We start from the raw sequence: 22071 nt of genomic DNA, 5'->3' as shown, positions 1-22071 counted from the left end.
ATGCAAATTTCTAATAAGAATTAATTACTTGACTCGAAGTTTAATTTCTAAAGTACGAGAAAGTTATGGATAATTTAAAGTTATTAAAACTGAAATACGTACTTTGAGATGTTATCCATAATAAATTTAAAAGTTAAGTGCACCCTAATAAACTTGAAAAATATTTCTATTGATGCCTGAAACGTGATCGATTAACTACAGCCTTATTTTATTTACACGTTCGAAAAAAGGATTTAAGGTTTTAATGTGTAAGAGTTTTAATATATGGTTATTGAAAAAATTAGTTTTTGTTTATTTGAAAATTAATTTTGTCTACCTTATATATATATAGGACTCGAAGCCCTGTGCGAACTACTCGAATCGATACAACACAGCGTGCTTTTTGAGATTTCCCGGTCGGCAGCGAACGTGTTAAGAACCATTGTTTGTATTACGCCTGACAACATCAAAGTCGAGGTCACCAGTGTTACACGGGGTAGGAAAGAGATAATAGGCATAGAATCAAACGCGAAGACTGATAAGAGAGGCATGCATTCGTTAATTTTGCTTCTTTCGAGTTTCGTGAAATGGCAGACTTCGTCAAGAGAGGTAGCGTGCAGCTCGTAAAACACAGCGGTGAACAAATAAAGCAAGCTGCCAAAGAGGTTCGAGGTTTGTTGCACGGAATGTAATAAACAACACTTATTTTTACACAAATTAATCAAACGCGAATACAGATCAGTTGTGTTAAATACCGGAGATATATGTCACAAATGTTATCTTGATTTTTTATTTAATCTTCCGCAGGAATTTTTAAATGAATTGTTTAAATTAATGTAAATAATTATAGTATCCTTAGGCATCTGATACATGGAAAATTAATGTAATATTTATAATTTGCATATATTACAGAAAGTTAATAATCATTTACAAATGTTACATACATTGCATACAAGCACTGTTTGCATTATTTGTTATATTTATTATTTCCCTGAATTGTGTGTACCTGTAAATTAATCTCATAAAGATAGGTATATTGTTGTAATTGTCTACTTATTTCACTTAAATTTTATTTCGCGGACATGTTAGTACAGATCATTAACGAACACACTCCCGCCACTGAATTAAATGACGAAACTCGGAACGCTATTGTTTGAGTAACTTATCAGAACCAAGTAATGGTCTATTACGAGAGACACTAAACGTCGCCATTAATTTGTATGTGTACGTGTATATGTGTGAGGAAATATTGATTCCACGCTCTAAACGGCTACGTTTAACAAGATGAATTGGTTTCAATAAAAGCTGCTCAATTGTGTAACATTTATCACAGATGAAGTAGCTACGGAATTGCAATATGATTACAGAAGATGTGATGTCATAATGTTTAAATTTTCACCCATACAGGTTCATATTTTGAGTCATGAATTTCTTATAAAATAATTTAACTATCAATCTTAAAAGACCAATTGTGTTGAAGAATAAAGAACAAAAATTGTATGATACACAGGGTGTTCTCGAAATCATGGCACAACCAGAAAGGACATGATTTCTCATGTAAAAGTAAGTCGAAAATGTAGAATAAAATTTTTTTGTGTGATGCTTTGTTTCCAAGATAATCGAATTTGAATATTTCCTGGACACAGGTGCGATTGAGTAGGACTTCGAACTTGGTTGTGGTGTCTGATTATTGTCTGATTATTGTCTGATTACTTGTTGTCGGCATGTATACACGCATTCTAGATGAATCTTCAAACTCGATTTTTTCGCAAACAGTGCTCCATATGAAAAAATTTTATTTTATATTTTCGACTTAATTTTACACGAGGAATTTAGCTCTTTCCCGGTTGTGTCACGATTTCGGAAACACCCTGTATATAAATAACACAACCTCATAATTATAAAACCATCCTAAAATTTTCGATTCTTGTATTTTGCATTCAAAATTCAATTAAATCAACTAAGCACTTCACTGCATCATAAAATATTTTATTACAAAGAGAAATACTGTACATTTGTGTATATGAAGGTTTCGTTATTGTTTCACAGGTATTTAGTCAAAACTGGAAACTTCAGATGGTTTTATAGTTTTGAAATACAGTGTATATTGGGGTGAACCTAATTAATGGTAATAATGTATTTGTTTTTCATTCGACAGCCGCTGTGCGAGCGCGACACATCGTTGCTGCGCTCGTTGCAGTGGGATTCGCACTATGTGGGGCTGTTGAAGTGAGTTCTTCAGTAGCATTGCTCGCCAACCAGAAAGACAATCATGCCATCATCGACACGTCGTGGCACTGTGACATGCTGGTCAATATTAGTAGTCGAAATCGAACAGAAGATTTCGAAGTCATACTGTTAGAGGTAAATACAATTAAATGATGCTGGTGACTGTTAATTAAATGCATTCCAAAATTGCAGTTGCAAATTTCACTAGCATGTACCAGTTAACTGTATTATCACTTTAAAATGACATGAAAATTGTGTAAACAAAATAGAACATAGAAAAGGATATCGAAACTGTGATGTGTTGAAAATTTGCAAATATTCTTTGAACTTCTTTTTATATTGACTTAATGACATAGAGTGACATAGAAACTGATGTATTGAAAATTTGCAATTATTCTTTGAACTTTCTTTTATATTAACTTAATGACAGGTAAAACTTCCAGAGAAATTTGTTTATAGTTACCAAAGAAGTTTGTTGACATTTATAGTTACCACCAGAGGAACGTACAGAATCTATAATGAGAGAGGCATTTTTGTGGGGTCAAGTCGCTGGACCAATTCTAGGAGGATGCTTGGTATGGGGAAGATCTGGTCCGTCCATGGTGTTTTCACGTGCTGTTCTTAGCGCTTGTTTAGCTTCTTTGCTGGTACCAGCTGCATGGAGAGGTCCGTCTCATGTAGCACTTCGTTTGTTGCAGGGATTATGTACAGTAAGAATAAAACATAAGGATCATAGGATTAAATTTTAATAAATACAGACAATTTCATAAGAAATCTACTAATTTTTTCAAAATTTAATGATTAATTTCGTAAATGCAATAAGAATTTATGTTACGTGTGTATGTTTTATATAATGCTTATATACTAAAAATATATTAACACTAATCTATAAACAATATGGTTATTTCAATATTTATTACATTTGACGAGTTCAATTTCAAGTACCTAATAGTCACTTCACAGAAAATGAAATCCCAAAACTGAGTCGTATATTACTATGGAAGGTTGTATAATATTAATAATTATCTTATAATTAAAATTTATAATATATCAGTGGAACTTTAATATAATCGCACATTGAACACTCTTTACATATCATATACCTCTAGAATTATTGTACGTGGATAAGTACTCTTAGAACACTTTTTTACGTTTCGTAATTAATAAAAGATTGAATTTTATTTAAAATCTAGAGAATAATTACGTCATTTCTGTTTAATAGGGCGCGACCATGCCTGCTGCTCACATGCTTGCAATGACCTGGTTTAAGAGCAATCATAGAAGCTGGTACTTCAGTTGTTACGCTGGTACGTTTTTAAAATTTCCTGTAAACTTCAGTAAAATAATGTACATTTTTATGTTTATATAAAACGATTGGGTTGGTTCTTCTCTTGGATTTGAATTCTGAACTTTTGTTGCATAAATGTCGTTAGATCAAATATTTTCATTTCCTTGGCAATGAGTAACACTTTTTCACGTTATGATATCTATTTGAAATCGCAAAAATTTATTAAAAAAATAATTAATGGAGAAAATATTTTCCAATAGCTGTCAGTGTTGGATACTGTCTCACGGGATGGTTAGGTACAGCTGTTGTTCGAAGTTTTGGCCGAGATTCTCTTTGCTATGGTCTCGTTATCATTGCACTATGTTGGTACTTCGCTTTCGGCCGATTCGTTAAAGATACGCCGAAGTCTTACCAGCACGACACAAATGTAAGTGTAATTACTCTTTTTAACGAAATTCCTAAGATTCATTTTTATTTAAGTTCTGTGTCGCACAACATATCGTATTATGTACAGAAACTAATGAAACAGTTTTCAAATAACTTCACAAACTGATCGTTCTATTTAATTCAGGTCATTGTTACTGTACACTACTAACCAAAAGTTTGGAATAACTTATAGCTATTATTAACTAATAGCTGATTTGTACCAAAATCGAATGTCCTGATAAATTTTGCACTGACTCATCGTTAATATAACAGATGTTAACACGAATATATTGTATTTTGAGAAATTTGAGTATTTTTGTTTATAAATATCCAAGGTAGGTACTCTTATAAGTCACAACCTCAATTTAGGCAATGCTTGGCCTGATCTTTCCTACTGTCAAAAAGGACATTCTGTTTTTACGTTATTTATGTAACGATACGCGATTGTTTTGTTTATCCAATGACAGCTTCGTGCTGCAATAATAGATTTTAATGCCCAAAACATGTTAGACCATCATTAAAACGAAGGGCGAAAGACCAATTTAAAAGAGATACGTGTCTGTGTGTAAAAAATGGTAGAATATTTAAAATGTAATGCTACTTAATTCTTCTGGGAAATAAAACTTCCTAAGTTACTTTAAAAGCGGTCATTTTTTGTTTTAAAATGATCTTATTTCTTTTAATTCATGTCGTGATTTTAAACTTTTGGCTGGTAGTGTATATGTAAATTATGTAAAGAACAAAAAGAAACTGCAAACTGTGATATGGTTATATTTTATGGTAGATCCGTAGGGTATTATAGGTATAGTACGCAAAAAGGATTGTTGAATGTAAATATAGAGTTGATAACGAAATAGGCATCCGTAATTCCATGGGGAAAATTGCTACGTTCGGTACCTGTTTGGGCGTCCGCAGTAGCAACTATGGGCAATCAATGGGGCGACGCAACCCTTTCTCTCGGTATGACGAAATACCTAAAACTTATATATGGATTCTCTACAGCTAACGTAAGTCTTTATGCCCTAGAAATACTATGATTAATAAACTTACGATTTAACCCTTCACTGTCACTTATGTTTGTTGTTTTACGAACAAAGCTGTAAATTCGTTCTGTTCAATGTTATACATGTGCACTGCAGAACTTTTAATAGTCATATAAAAATAAGCATTAAAGTAGAGGTATACAAACTGTGTACAATAATTAAATTTTTGTTTATACTGTATACATATATGAATATTATTACAAGTAGCTATCGTTGCGTTAGTGCATTATCGTTCAATTGTGCGTTTGTCGTTTTGCCTGAATAGTTTGTATAATCCACTACATTTTTGTTTCTGATAAATACAAGTTTCGAGTATTGAAGTCTTTTTGAGTTATTTGAAATATTTCAATTTAGTACAATGCTGCGGAAAATTATTTACTTAATTGTTTTTGTCATACAGTATCATTAAATTGTATTGAATAAAAATTGCAGAAGATTTTATTAATTCCGGAATCTTCGTTGAAACAATTTACTATTAGAAATTATCTGCGAAATCGTTTCCATGTATTGGATTGTTAATAATTTTAGGATTCCGTTTTGACGACGTTACCTCACATTGGTCACTTCATGGCTGCGTTAACGTGCGGCCTTCTCGTAGATCACGTTCGCGAATCTAAGATAGTTTCAACGACAACGGCGAGAAAGTTGGTCGTTTACACTGGTATGTGACTTAATTAGAAATTTTTTATTTTTCTGAGAGTAACAACCTGATTCTTTTTCAACTTCGTTCACAGTGAATTAATTAATGGATGATATTCCTGATGTATACATCATCTTTCTGATTAATCAGTTTAAAGAAAGTAAAAGTTTGTGATATCTTGCTTAAGAATCATGCGAAAATCTCGTTATAACGACGCAAATATTGAATTCATTGCCTGGAAAATAATACACTATAATTAGGCAATTTTGATCACGTCAGTTTATTAGCTTTTTGAATAAATGTCTGTCAAGTAAGAAACTTTTAAATCTAATGTTAGTGTTGTCGATTGAAGCATTCACAATAATAATAACATTCAAGGAATAATTAACACGTTCAAGTTTAAAATTGCACGTCAAAAAGAAAATCAGTTTAAATTAGAAATAGATACTGCTATTTCAAACCTGAAACTCATATTTTACCGATTATATCATAACAACAAAAATAAAAAACCATTTATTTCATTTACTAACTTTATTAAATGAAAAATTAAAAACAGATGTTTTATTCAATTTTGTTAAAACTTCTGTATGAACTTCCTTCAAGTTATGCGGAAAATATGTTCACATCATTCTGACGAAATTGAGCATTATTTCAAGCTTTCAGTTATTAATATTTTTAAGAAACTACAACCTTTAAGTGTTATCCATCGAGTTTTAATAGTCTTCAAGTCACACGGTCACTTCTTACGTTCACTGACTATTTAGTAACTGGGTCATTCCACGCCAAACAATCACATTTTGCACTCGATGTCAATGATTTTGTTCGAAATAAAGTATGATCTAGTCCAAGCAAAATTGGGGGGGGGGGGGAGATTATGTCATTTTGCTGGTATCGCATTTGTTTAAAAAGTATAGGCCGTCAAAATTTGCAATTTTTGCCTATTTTCGTGAAACCGTGGTGTACTTAATACTTGAATTTTTATCTCAGAAACTATTTGCCGTACTGAGTTCATTCTTATTCTATTTTAACCTAGAAGGTTGTTCTATTTTAATAATACTTTTCTAAATAGAAAAATCATTTTTCAAACTTGGAGAGTTATAAACAAATTTTTCCCGGAGGAAATTCCTACTAACTATGGTCGGTAGTGTACATCATTGTGATATATCTCATGAAACTAGGAATTGCTTATTATGACAAGTATTTTTTTTCGAATACACACAGTAATACGCCGAAGTTACGCCATGGGTGGTTCTGGCATTGGTGGCGTAAGTCGAAAAAGCGTAAGTAGGGGTACAAATTTCCATACAACTTTATATTAATCTGGGCTAATCGGTTCTTTAATACCAGATCTAAAAATAAAATGCTAATTTATTGCTAATTAATATTGTTTCATTCATTAAACTAAACTATAAAAATACTTATGGAACAATATATGGCGTAAGTGCGAATTCGCGTAAATCGTGGTATTACTGTACAATACAAAATTGTAAATATCAGAATCGAGATTAGTGTTGCGAAAATAGATGGAATAGATAAAGATGTACAAATAAGTAGTATTAGAAGTGAAATTTCATACGTTCACACACCAACAATTTTCTTTCCATTTAGGGGGACGTTTAATTGCAAGCAATACAATAGAATTGTGATTTCATTTCCAGCTCATTTTATCCCGGCGGCTTTGCTTTTTGTCGCCGGTTACGCCGGTTGCCAAGCATTAGGAGCCGCTTGGTTGGGTATAGCCGCTCTCCTCGTTTCTGGTACAGCGCCTGCCGGTGCGTTAGCGGCGATAGCCGACCTCGCACCTGTAGAATCTCCAGCCTGTGCAGCGGCAGCGTGCGCCTTGTGCTCCACTCTAGGGGCAGCGGGCTTGCTGGCTGCAAACTATTTCGTTACTCAGGCTCTTCATGGATCTGTAAGTTATCCCAATGGATTCTTCTTTAACCGTTTGAGTCCCAGGGGATATTGAAAAAACACTGTCGAAGAATCCCGAACAGCGCAACCGCGCTTCTCTAAATCAGTACGAGAACAGCGCTTCTTTTATTTTATGTCGATAAATTGTTTGTTCATAACACAAAAATATTTTTAATTTCTAATTCCTTATTTTATGAAATATATCTGTATTATTACATATGCGTACTGTAAATTTATAAATATTTCAAGTTTTGTTCGATAAAAATTATTGAGAAGATAACAATGAAATACAAAATGTTTTATTTTGTAATGTATTATTGCACTATTATTATGGTATTGTACCTATTGTAAAATGTATTATTTACATTAAAAGAAGGAGCTGTGTGATTTACTTGCGTCAGTAAATCTGAGCACGCGACTTTGACAGTCGATGACGCACCGTCAGTTGTCCACAATGCTCGAAATGTGCTGGGTTTTCTCGACATAAAATCTGAACAGCGCGATCGCGCTGCTTGGAACTCAAACGGTTAACTACAGTGACTCCTCGATGAATGCGACACGAGCAATCGCGTTATTCCCACCACTGGGGAAGTGCTCCTTTGGAACCAATCGATACAGAGTAAACAGAAGTTACTTAAGTAGTGGCTCGACTTTGGGCAAAAAACAAATTTATGGGGGCCTGAAAACCTTTCCGCCTGCGAAGCGGAGTATGTCACACTCATGTAGACATTTATGTATTTCGCTGTGGCAGATTCCATGAGTTATACAACTATGAGTTATAGACGTTTAATATCTAACCGTGATCGATGTTGTGAATAGGAGAACTTTTCATCAGTCGTAACGATTGAAAAAATTTTCAAGCTACATCTTAACAGTAGTCGTAAGAGTATGCACTTGCAAATCATGCCAAAAATAAGCGTTTCTTAGCAGTCATTGTGGAGAACAAAGCATTGACCATTTGTTGGTGAGAGATATCGATTGAATGACTACAGGCACCGGTAACTAACCCTGGTTTAAGTCACCACGGTGGAATGGTTTGTGCAGTTGAAGGCAAAATATATTCTGAACGGATAATCGGAGAAAGTATTTAGCCTGAGATTCTAACTGTAGGTGTCAGAATATGTCTACTCACCTATAATATAATGTAATAAATTGTACAGTATAATTGAAAATATAATTTAGATTTTAAGAGAGGAGTAAGTAGAGTCGAATAATTCTTTTTCATGAATGACACGAAGTGTCTAAATTGCAAAACATAAAATTCGGATGATTTAATTGTTTTTTTTTCTGTTAAATATTGGTCATATGAAATTATATCCTATAAATAAAATTATTTTCGAAGTTCTATTCGCATGTCACAGTTTTCGTTCCGGTAATTTTTAATGCATACCTATACTTCATTTTGTAATAATTTACAGAATCACTATACTTGAATTCTGAATGATACCTGATCCAAAGTTTGTACAGTAATATATGTTTGTCAATATGTTATGCGGTAAACAAACAAAGATAAAACCGTATCACTGTTGAATATACTTTAACTGTTATTCAAGAAATGAGTTTATCAGCTACAGTCCGTAATATAAGATTAATAGAAATCTAATGGCGGATCATTTTATATGTGTAGAGTGTTAGAAGTCTGTACACATTCCGGTAAATTTAATTTCAATTCTACAGAGTCGTTCTTCACGATTTTATAAAAGCAATTGAAACAACTTTATTCTTCTCAATATACATGTAGTAATGGCAATAGTATTTTTAACATGATTCAATTTCACCAATTTACTATTAGAAAATTTATGTTATATGATGTGAGAAATAACATCGCGATATTATGTAAGGTTTAGAATAAATACTGATTAGGAACTACCAGAGCTCAATTAGAGATTACTTATGTTAATACGAGGTAGTAAAGGTAGTGAAAAATATATAACTTCTATAAAATTTTATATTTCCTTCAAGCCCTGCAGATATTCTATTACTTAAGTATACATGAAAGTGTACGTTATTTATCGGATTGAAACGCAGAGGCTTAGACGACTTTTTATAATACACTCAGTTATTGACAAATATTAAGCAATCTCATTTGACGGATGCGTATGAACTAAGATTGTAATAATAATATATAGTTCTTTAATTACAACGCGATATATTTTAAATAAAAAATATTTTCTGCCCCTTCACTGAAGAACAATGGTGCAGAATGTCGAGAAATGATAATGATACAAATAAAACAATATAAATCCTTGATTTCCATAAAAAGCAATGCTGATTTTGTTAAGAAATAGTGGATTACTTATTAGTGCACCCAATACTTATCGTTCGTAGGAATTTCTTAACCCTTTAACACCCAGAGTTGCATCGGTGCAACACACGTTTTGAAAGTACGTCAAATTCTGTAATCGGTTAATATCTAATTTTGCTTAGCAAGGATCGTAGTATAACTGATGTGAAGTAAATGTCCAAATTTTCAGTTGAGAATTGCAAGTATTCCCTCCAAAAATAAACAAAAAAATGAAAAACTTAAAAAAATACATCCATTTAATATCGACACTTTCTACTTCAAAATAACAAGATATATCATATATATCAGTCTCATAATTTTGAAATAACGATTTAAGGGTCTGGGCGTTAATCAGAAATGATTTGCACAATTAATGGACAGACCAATTTTCTTGCAGATCGCGGGTTCGTGGCGATTAGTCTTCGGCGTCGCGTCCGTGGTTTTATTAACGACCGCAGCGGTTTTCTTGGCTGTCGGTAAGGGCACTCCGCAACCGTGGATCCCTTCTGTCGCCCGACCACGAAGTCACGACGCGATTTACGAACAAGACGCTTCGGAACTCGATTACGAGGACGTCGCTGTACAAACGGAACCATTCGATCCTTACCCGCTCGAAGAGGATGTCGAGAGTGTGAAAAACGTTCCTCGTTCCGCCTCTGTTCACTCGAAGGTCTCGTTGACGTCCAATTAACTTGATGTTCGTCGTTAAAAATTCTTGTATTTATATAATTAATATTTCTGGATGTTTCATTATCAAAGAATATACATTGGAAGGATAATATATTTGTATGTTATCCAGAAAATTGAATTGAAGACATCATTCTATGTTTTATAAATTATTGAACTGTCTATTCACTCGTAAGTCCACTCCCATGTAGCTGCCATGAATGTTTGTAACACTTTATGTAAGAACAATTAGAGATGTAAGAATAAACGCAAAGGTAACTTATCGTTGGAACTCATTTTTCTCATTTCTGACTCTTAGAAATAATTAAAGGCAATATCTTTAACAATATGTTTTTTATTAAGGTTAGTAATTCTAGTAATTATTCTATTAAAGTTACTAATGTTCTTAAATATATAATTGAATTAAAAAGTATTTTATGTATTCTTACGTTTACATTACCAAGATGAATATATGTGTTAGATATTCCGAACTTACACATTATGTATTACGTTTTACACAATTAATATTATTATGTTATAGTAATGTACTTTGTAAGTATTCCTACACAGTAAGTAAAACCCTATCAATTGATTTTTTAATGAAAGTATTCAAAGGCATAATCATCCTAGCTGTTATAAAAGTTAATGGAAATCGAAGAATTCTCGAAGGGTGTTGAAATCCATGAGGCTTAGGCTTAGAATACTTGAGCAAGTTACAGTGAATATAAATCTGAAAGAAAGGTAATTAATTTACTTTCCTCGCTAATTCGCTGCCCAGACTAAGAATAAGGTGCCGGAAGCGTAACAACCTATAATTAGTATGAATCGAGTTAGATGGATTATTAGATTCTGCTAATTCTAATACCAGAACACTATTATGAGGGCTCAACAAAACCAACACATCCAATCGAATATTACAATTAGACTGCGAATTCTTATACAAAATGACATTTTATAGAGTAATTCATACAAACAAAAATAAATAAGTAGTTTCATTTTTTTCTTAAATATCTTACTGGGTTCCGAATAAAATACAAAACTTGTAAAGTTTTGTCTTCTGTTACGTTTCACAGATCCCTATAGGCTATAATCCATAAAATCCGCAGACTAACAACACATAAAGTTTTGTACCCAAGTACCCAACAAAGAGTAAATTATTAAGTTATTTGAAGTTGAATACACTGCATAAAATATACTACATGCGGAAGAAAATTAAATTTTCTTACACACTTTAGAATGTGTTATTTTACGTGATGTAATTATTATAATTTTATATAGTCTCATATAAATTGCGAAAAACATAAATATAGATCCTCTGTAAAATATAAATACGTACAATACCCTTTATGCGTCTTGTTGTGTGATCATTAGCTGAACTCGGGAGTTTATCAAGATCGCGAATCCACTTTCTTCCTGTGTCCGTCGTATTCCTTTACGTGCAACTATGTGGCTTGTGTATTCCTCCGAGACAATGAACTGCTGTCATTTACGACGACTTTCCATCACCGACGTGGAAAGTCGACAAAAATAACGACTGTTCTAATTAGACGAACTGTTTCCATATCGTCCACGCCGAAACGTAACGTACGCCATTGGCACGTTCACGGGATACCGGAAGTGTCGGGTTGCAAAACATACGTACACCGTATAGTTGACAAACATTTCTGTCTCCTAACGAGAACCATTCACATGCATATCCGGCTCGCGGAGAAAAGTTGAAAGATTGCTTGTCCTATGAAAATACCTTCTCGTCCGGTATGACCGAACTCTTACGTTTAGACATGTAAAATATCTTGTCTGTTTGAATAAATATCGTTTCGTGCATTCTAGCAAGTTTCGTAGTAATTTAAGAACAGTTAAGGTAAAAGAGACATTTACTGTCACCTACCGAATTACTGCCATCCTAGACTGTTTTATTTAAAATTTTAAAATAACAAACAAACGTAGTGAAGTTATATATAAAGACAATTCTGAATATAATTAAAACTGTAATTCATACGATAGAAAAATTAGCATTTAATTTTGGAAAGAGTAAAAATGACGACTTCCTTATTAACGAAAGGAAAAACAAGGTACTAAAGAGAAGGCTATAATTGTAATATTTGAGCTAGTAATATAATAAAATGTAATATTTTAGATATTTAATATAAAGATCATAGAAAATAATGTCGATGATAATTCAACGATTCGTTAAGTTTTTTAGTTAAATATTTGGGTGATAGTGATTGGTACAAGCGTTTCAATAATATAATTACTTAATTACTGTCATGGCAGTAATTGCTTACGAAAACAAAGCTTTATGCTATTAATATCACCAATACCGTCTGCAGTCACGTGCAACCTAATCTGTTTTAGTATATGTAAATGTATGTTTTGTATTGTAAACATATAATATGATTCTATATATAAAAACAGTAATAGTAATTGACATGTCAGAAAATCGATCGAACATCTTTTTACGGGTGACAGTAATAGCTTTCGAGATATATTTTTAAAACTAATGAATTTATAAATAAAAGTAGTGGTTCAAGAAGTTATAAGAAATTTCTTTTTCAGTTAAACATATTAAATAATAATAAATACAAATAAAGACTTATGTTTTTGGTCAATTAATACAAAAATTATGCAGTAATGCCAGTGTCAATTTTTAAAGTGACAATAATTGGGTCTGTTACCCTAAATATCTGCAACCTTATCACCTTCACTTTCACGCTTTTTCCTGGGAATTATTGTCAGTTATATCATTCTCTCAATGACATTAAAAGGCAAGTGAAATCTGTTTAATTTATTACATAGAAGCTGAATGTGTAATGGAGAATTCAGAGTACATATTGGGCCCTTTTAGAAATTGTTGAATACGTAATTATGGAGGTATATTGTATAGTATAAATTAGCAATCGAGTATACTCTGTAACAAACGGCTTTGTAACCGGAAAACGTTAGTGAACGTATTAAAAACCTTTCACACAATTCTTATTCACAGAACAATACATTTCAAATAATAGTTCGAGGAATAAACCAGACGGTACTAGATCAATTTCATATTTTACCTCACAAGTTTCTTATTCGTTTTCCTACTCGTATTTTCTATTGACATGTTACGTATTATTGTAATTATAGTGAAGGATCACATCTGCAATTTCTCATTTCTCTTTCTTCATTGGAAGATTGAAAATCATCAAATGAACTAGTTTTATACGTGGACTATTATTCCACAGATAATACCAGTATACCAACGTGAAACTTTCTGTTCACGCACAAATGAAGATGTATTCTTAAAAATATCTATTTAGCAAAGAAAGTTTTGCACACAGCTACAGATACTCGATTTCGAATTAATATTTATGAATATATTCAACATACCTTCTTTTATCGTATCATCTATTGTTATCTGTTAAACTGAAAATATAAAGGCATTGGGTTATTCACAATATTACAATATTATTTATGTAAAAAAAATTGTTTTTCGTTGAATAAAGAGAATGTATCGAGATATTTAAGTTAAGGATTAATAATTTGATACTACCGCTGTTCGATACAACGATTAATAAAATTAACATTCCCATTCAAATGTATAATATAATATGCAATTAATTAATAATCGGAGAAACGTTACAAAGTTTCAATAAATCCTTGTTTCAAGACTGAATTGGAACAAGAATTTTCAATATTACCATATTCTCATTCAATTTTTCCAAAGTTTTTTTAAATAAATTTAATATATAAGAATTTTTTTAATCTGGCTTGACCTGCAGATATTAAGATTTCTTCCAAAAACAATCAGAAAAATGTTCGAAAGTTTCAATAAATCCTTGCCTCAATACCGAATTGAAACAAGAATTTATAACATCATGCTCGTTTAAATCTTCCAAACGTTTCTTCAAAGAAATTTAATATGAAATCTATTTTTGTACCTGTCTCTACCTGTAATTATTACCATTTCTTCCAAAAACGGAATTTCTATGTCCCTTCACAATCGCTCGCCTTTCTCACACAGGTGTACACCGAAACTTTCCCGAACCAACTGTGTCTGCATCCGGAGATTTGGCAAGAGGCCACGCGAGCTCTGAATACGTGGAAACCACGGGCAAAATCCCATGATCTACGCCCCCGTCTCGTGTAGCCATCGTGCAGACTATAAGTACTAGCGCCTAACAAATACACGGCACCTAACAAGTCCGCGGTATCCGACTGCAAAGTGTCGCAACTAGCGATGCTAATTACCCACAGCAGACATGTTATTATTCTTTCCCGGTAACGTGGCTGTTGGAGGATTATGAAATGAGTTCTCACACCACTCTATCTACCATCTATCTCGTTTTATTTAGACACATATATTACTCTAGTTTATAGAGAAACATTATATTTACAGTGTAACAGAGGCTATAGGACGGTATCGTAACGTGGTTAGATCCGTTCAATATTATCGTCAAAAGTTTTGGGATAAGTTATGGATGGCTGTCAATAAATACATCATTGGACGATTCTACTGTCGATAAACTTAGTGGAGTTTTACATTTTTATCGTCATTTCATACCCTATACATTTATTATGTGAATTATTGTGTTTAGTAAAAGGGACAGCTTTAATATTGTATTTAAATCTTCTTGACTGTAAACATAACTGTGTGTGTGTGTTACGTTTACAGTATTGATAACATTTTTAATAATCTAAGGAGCCTTATTTCAAACGTGGCAATAGTTTAAAAAATTTTTGTGTGTTATTCAAACTTATAAGTTTAGTACAACGTATGTTAAATGTCATATTTTTAATGTAGTACAAGATTAAAATGAAACTTTTTCTTATTTTTTCGTGGACGAAACCTTTAATTTAAATAAAATTCTTTATTTGCAATGAATGTCTTACCGATTTCTGATCCCAAGAACACTTACCAAATTTTCACAAACTGATTCTTAAGTGATTTCGTCAAATAACCAACGATATCATCAGAATAGTGCGAGTATCAGGAATTCCATTCTCGCGCCTTAAAACAGTCTCAGCACGCAGAATACTTTCGCAAGAATTCATGGAAAACAGAACACATTTTCCAATCGTTAAAATGAAAATATGTCAAGACAATTTTTCTTCCAACATTTCATAACATAACCAGGAACAATGGAGACCCTTACACATAACTAAAATCAAAAATCAATCCTAGATAAATAATTTCTTCAGTAACGTTTATCATTTCTCACTAAATTTCATGACTACTGCCAACGCCACAGATACACCTTATCTGTTTTCACCATCCTTTCACATTTTGTGTACAATAAGTATAATCATTATTATTTACTAAATTGACACTTCACTGTGTATTGTCAGATATAACATTCATTGTACAAAAAATAGAAATCCCTTGCAGCTTTCCTAAAAAAATGAATTGAAGGAGGATTTTTAAATGTTATTACTTTTATTATTCTGTTAATAAGAACAGTAACTCGCTGATTGATACACCTCATATATTCGTTACAATCAGAATCACAGACGACAATGTTAAACGTAGGTAACCACCTCGAAACTAAGTTAAAGTACTTTTGTTCAGTGCTCTAGTGGTAACTCTACCGATCATCTTTGGAAAGTCTATGTCTATAATATAAGTGACATAGTGAGACGCGGTTATATGCAAGATCAACGTAATCGTTGCGTGTATATACCGGCTTGACCATATAAACGTTCGTTTAATTGCTTTTGCGTCGAAACGATTTAAAGGAAAGGACGACGATCCGACTTGAAAGCAAAAACGAGGCGTTGCGAGATACTGGAAAGTTGTCGTGCGGAAAATCGTTTGAACGAACACACACAGGACATTTCCCTTTCTGAGAAGGCGATTCGTTTCCCTGACGATTTCAGCGGATTCCGTGAAAACTATGTCGCCGTGATTGTCTATCAACCTTAGATTTTCGTCCTTCTCACGGTCTGTCAATACGACGACACTTTGTTTGTATTGAATCGGAACGATGGACTCTGATTTGTACTGTAGCTACATTATGGTGTCCATGAACGAACAAATCGATTCTATTGATCATTCTTTTTTTCTTGGAAAGAATAATAAATTAATAAAAAGAGAACATTGCCGAACCATCATGCATGCTCATAAAAAGTGTGATATTAATAATTCTAACATGGAAATAATTCCTATACAAGAAATGTATTGTAGAAATATTTAATAACACGTTGTTTATATTTCTCCTTCATTTATATTTTCCATATATAAAGAGAAGAAATCTGATATGAATGAATATAATTGAAACGAAAATGAAATTGTGTCTCTTGGTTGTAATATTTTGCATATAAATTCTATCTCTACATGTAGTCATTAGTATCATATCTAATTTTTTAATTTTAACGAAAGTGTTTTCTAAGTATAAAGTTTCTAAAGTTTTATTTGTAAAAATAGTGTATGAAGAAAATAAATAATTTAGTAGATGAAGAAACAAAGTATATATAAAAAATAAATAGTTCCGTCTGAAATTATTCATTTGAATCCTACGAGTATAAAATATTTGTTCTACTCCATTTTTTCACAGTATCATATTTCCAGTACTCCTACTGGTGCACTTCATTTTAGGTTATAGTTCCTTTATAGAGTACCTCAATTAATTTTATTCGCTCTAAGAGGAATTATTCTACCAACATCGCTGAATTCGTAATTATTACACAATGCAACTAGATTGCTTGTACTATGCTTCTATCGTGCCCGTACTTATCCATAAAGCTGAAGTATAAATATGGTCTGCAGTTACTTCATCCACCATCGATCGATCGATCGTGCCATCAGTCCGCAAAAGAAATTCGTTATCTAGTAAAGAGTAGAAAAATTCATCAGAATATTCTAATTGTTACATTTTCTTCTTCATAACATCCTTCTCGTCGTCGTCATCTGTGATGATTTGTACACTTCTGATCGGTCCAGCTTTCCTGTACCTGGTCGCTGGCGTCGTCGTGGTCATCATTGGAGTCGTGACCATGGTTGGACGTTCAACATTGATGGCCAGTTGCAGCATCCTCAACAATAAAGCTTCCCTAATAGGGGCAGGCAAGATCTCGTCCCCGTCATCGGTGACGTCTTGCGTGTAGAACTTTTGCCTGTAAACTCTTTTGGAGTACCTGCCATCGTTGTATTCTTCGTATTGCTGCGGCTGATAGATAGGATTCAGTGCTCTAGCGTACACGGGGCGCCTTACAGGCACCCGATCGCCATACTGAACAGACAACTGCTGATCATACCCAATCTCTGATCGCGGGGCAGGCGTTTGGTAACCTGGCTGATAGGATGGGTACGGTTGCTGATCGTATAAAGCATCTTCTAGGTATGTTTTCGGATAAGACAAAGCCTGGACACCGTATTGGCTAACAAGTAGTCTTCTTAGGAGCATCTGGAAGTCCCGTCGGCTAAGAGGAGGAGCAATTGGGTTAGGAGGCTCTGGGGGAAGAGCGATCGTACTGCCTCTGTACGGATACTCTGGAGTCGATTGATACTCTCTGTCGTCAGCTGGTGGTGATACCGTTTGCGGGACTGGTCTTAGAACTGGTCTAGGTCTTGGATCGGGCTCCGGATAGATCATTGGCCGTGGAAACGGTCGTGGACGTATGTATCCCGGAGTCACCGCGACTCTTGGGTCTTCTTCTTGCTCCGGGAGTGTACTCTCTGTCAGATAATGAATATTAGCGTCTGTTGTAGTTGAATAAATTGGCTGTTGACCTGGCAGAGGACGTAGTAAGATTCTATTAAGAGGAATTTGTCTGTAAGCTGGATCTTCCTCGAGGTTGTTTGGCTGAGTCGGCAGTAGGATCCTTCCACCAGGTAACTCGCGCAAGAACTGTTCCGGTTGCTGTCTGACGAAGACAGGCTCCGTGCTTTGCCGTACGTACTCTCTATTCTCAGATACTCGTGCAGGAATACGAACTTCTTCCCGAGTAGCTTTCGTCTCTGCTTCGTATGCTCGAGAATTGTCGTACTTCACGTTTTCGAATCTTGCTGGGCCAAGATTCTCTCGGTTTACGTACACCTTTGGTCGTTCGATGCGGTTAGCCGGGACACGTTGGAGGACCCTCGGCGGCGTGGTCGTGGTGAACAAAGGCCGCGTCGTGGACAAAGATCCGCCGTAAACGTCAGGATGGTCGTCGTTATTGGTTTCCACGATTGGATTGGACTTCGTGGTTTCGTCGTGCAGCTGTCTTCTCAACGTATTTCCAGTCGTCACTTTGGCCTCGTCGTCTTTCTCCACGAAGTCATCCGAGATCGGTCGAAGGGTTTGCTCGATTGGCCGTCTAGCAAATATGATTCGTCTGTAGGTGGAGGTTTTGTCGTCTGTGCTCGGTCGATTTATCTGAGAGTCTTCATCCTCTATTCCTCCTTCTTCTTCTATCACCAGAGGCCTTTGTTGTCCGTTTATCACAAAACGAGGCCTACTTTTCCCGGTGCCTTTTAAATAATGACCGAATATCGATTTCGGTTGCTCTGTTGTGCTTGTCGTTGTTGTTGTCGTCGTGGTTGATGTAGTTGTGGCTTTTCTGTTTCGCGGTATAGACTGAACCACCGATGTTTTTGTAGTCGGTTCGGTGGACGAGGGATAGATGATGTTCGGCTTCTTGGTCGTGGTGGTACGGTTTACACGCGGAATGCTCTGCACGACGGACACTTGTTCCTGCAATGGCGACACGGTGGTTGCTTTAAACCCTGTCCCGTTAGAGGAAGAGTACGACACCCTTTTTATTTCACCGTCCGCGTCGACGAAACCGAACGTACCCTTGATGTTGCCTAGAACGTCACGACTCTCGACCTGACAATCATTTCTCACGTTCAGAAATAGTTCACTTACTTTTTCATGGGAAAAATTTTATGACTCAAAGATGTATCACTTTCTAATTCTAATCGAATTGTTAAATCCAGAATTGATGCATGAATTCCGATGAATTATTAATTGAACTACTTAAAACTATATTCTATGCAGCTTGTTACATAATTCGGTTTTTTGCTTCTTCTTTATCAAACATTTACTTGTTTCTATCTTGACTTTAACGTAAGGTGAATTAAGTCAATTACACAATTCTAAATTACTGAAGAGAGATTATACCTTTCACTAATTAAACAATCACATTTGCTTCTCAGTAGTGCATATTTTAGCAAATTCAATTTTATGGACTAATTATTGTACAATAGAAGTATGTTCGACATTCCGTATTTCGGTTTTGGACGATAACGTGTCACTCGTGAATAACTGTACATTGTATAGTTAAGGATTTATTCAAAAGATTTTTATTCGTCAACTACGTGTACCTAAATTATTGTGCACTGCCATGTCATTTTACTTTTTACTGAATATATTATTAAATTCTCGAAGAAGTTGTAAATCATGAAACCTAACTCAACTATTTATTCAGAGACACCATTTATTAAGTATTATGGCACAGTATAAAATTTATGTTCATCCCCCGTGCACTATTCGAGCCAATATGACCCGAGGCCAATATTTAATTCTGAATTATATATTTTATTATTGAAATTCGTAAATTAATTTGGCACGAATAGTATTATAATCTAACGATAGGCAAATATATTTCCTTGATTCAATTTTAACTCAGGCTCGATTTAATTCAGAGAACAGTAATGCAATAATTTATTGAACAGTACACGAGGTTTAATGCAATCGCATTTTATCCTTCACATAGTACTGGGGATATATTTAGAAAAGATTGCGTAGAATATGACCCGTTCTCACAACTGTTAAGTAACGGAGTACGCCCATTTCATGCCTTTTGCATGAAACGGTGCAGCAGCTATTGCATCTTACCTTGAATGATCCATCGCCCGCCTCGTAACCGTACGTGTAAGAGCCGTCTTCATTCACTTTTCTGATCTGTTTCAAGATCGCTACCTGCTGATCGTGATGTGTCTCAGATGTTTGCTGATCCGTAACGTTTGAACAGCCCGCGGTTGCCAGACAGAAAATTGCCATTAGCCATGTTGTCATCTTAAGAGTAAGAGGTGATAATATCTACAGGCAAATTGGACAAGAATCTGAGTAAACAAGTCATCTAATGGATCTTTCATTAAATGAAATTTCGTATTAAAAAATTTGACTTTTAAAAACGTGAAATACGAAATACAGTAAATTGAAAAGTAAACTTTTTGTTGTTAGCAAGATTTTTCAAGCAATATTACTTAAGAAAAATTGAAGACAGTTTAGTTGAAAATTAAATTTCATACTATATGTTTTTAAGATACTTATATAATAATTCACAACTTTGTTCACGCGTATTTAGAATAATAATTAATTGTAGAAATTGTTACTGTATTGTCACTGTCACTTGAAACATTCCTTCGATTTCCTTGATTAATATTAATAAACAAAAGTGAATCGAGTGTATAATCTCTGCAGTCACTGAATATTCTTTACAGATATTTTATTTCAAACCATCTGTGTTACTTACAGTCACAAGAACAATATGACCGTTCATTTTCCAAAGTGATTGACTCCACAATAATATAAAAATATAAAAAATTATGAGGACCACTCAAGTGCTTTGGTATTGAAATATGAAACAATTAAAAAACTGAAGTTAGTTCACTTTGGCCTGTGAACGGTTCATATGTTTATTTTCAATCCTTTCCAAGTAGTCATATGCAATGGAACACGAGAATAAACTAGAAAATCGCAAAATAATCTAAACACATTATAGCACTCTGCACAATATTTAAAATGATTTACTAGGTAACATGTGACATTGACACTTGCGATCAATTTAAGAACCACTATCGCGAACTAGTGTTACACACGAATATTCACAGTTGTCGGAAACGCACAAACATGCTGAATAACTCCTGCGTGGTTTACATTTTAATTAAAATTGATTGTTCGAAGATCAGACTTCGGTATTATGCATTAAGACAATTTCGATTGCACAGTGTGTACACGTTGTTACACTCGTCGAGTTGTTCGAGCTTGGTAGGAGTAAGTACCTCGTAACTGGAAACCATGTTACCGCGGATGCGGTGAACGTTCTTAATATCGCGTGGGGTGCTGTCCGCCGTTATATATAGAGTGAAACAGTGGAGAACCACCACCCTTCCCACCATGTCCTGCTACCGCACTCCTGCCACACGTACAACCTCGATGACCCCTAAACTTTTGTTACGGAAAAGTATAATGGGGTAATAAAGTGTTCCAGTTTGGAACATTTGAAACTGCATAATGCTCTGGATGATTCTTGAATTAGTTTATTTTTAAACAATGGGTAATTTTGTTTTTCCTGTAATTGTGTTTTACATGTATGTATTTCGATGTAATTAAAATATTGAGAAGTTACGGAAAAATGTAATAATGAGATAAAGTATTCAGAATTGGGAACTATATAATGCTCTTGATGGTCCTCAAATTAATTTCTATTTAAATGATGATAATTTTGATTTTTCTGTAACATTGTTTTAACGTAATATTTATTTTGATATAATTAAAATATTGGTTTATTTTGGTCTCAATTAAAATATTGGAAAGTTACGGAAATGTGTAATAGAATAATAATTGTAATTTGCTGTTTAAGCCTAACAGTAATTATACCATTATTAAGACTAGTATTCCAGTCTGCAGAATTGGAAGCTACA

At 34.1% G+C, this 22071-nt stretch overlaps 2 protein-coding genes across 2 annotated transcripts; one reads left to right on the top strand and one right to left on the bottom strand.

The window, feature by feature from the left end:
- Positions 1-566: 566 nt before the first annotated feature.
- LOC107194070 (sialin-like) lies at positions 567-10491 on the top strand. Its single transcript, XM_015583671.1, has 9 exons — positions 567-651; positions 2138-2343; positions 2697-2918; positions 3431-3515; positions 3757-3923; positions 4780-4929; positions 5494-5626; positions 7264-7517; positions 10198-10491. The coding sequence occupies exons 1-9, from the start codon at positions 567-569 to the stop codon at positions 10489-10491; spliced, it is 1596 nt and encodes a 531-aa protein (XP_015439157.1).
- Positions 10492-17305: 6814 nt separating this feature from the next.
- On the bottom strand, positions 17306-21447 carry LOC107194355. Its single transcript, XM_015584005.1, has 3 exons — positions 21430-21447; positions 20261-20464; positions 17306-19249 (listed from the first exon to the last, which is right to left on the bottom strand). The coding sequence occupies exons 1-3, from the start codon at positions 21445-21447 to the stop codon at positions 17306-17308; spliced, it is 2166 nt and encodes a 721-aa protein (XP_015439491.1).
- Positions 21448-22071: the final 624 nt, after the last annotated feature.

Source organism: Dufourea novaeangliae, unplaced genomic scaffold (assembly GCF_001272555.1).
Source record: "Dufourea novaeangliae isolate 0120121106 unplaced genomic scaffold, ASM127255v1 scaffold3, whole genome shotgun sequence".
NCBI classification, from domain to species: domain Eukaryota; kingdom Metazoa; phylum Arthropoda; class Insecta; order Hymenoptera; family Halictidae; genus Dufourea; species Dufourea novaeangliae.
Note: the sequence above shows the minus strand (reverse complement) of the source record. Positions and strands in the feature narration are given on the sequence as shown.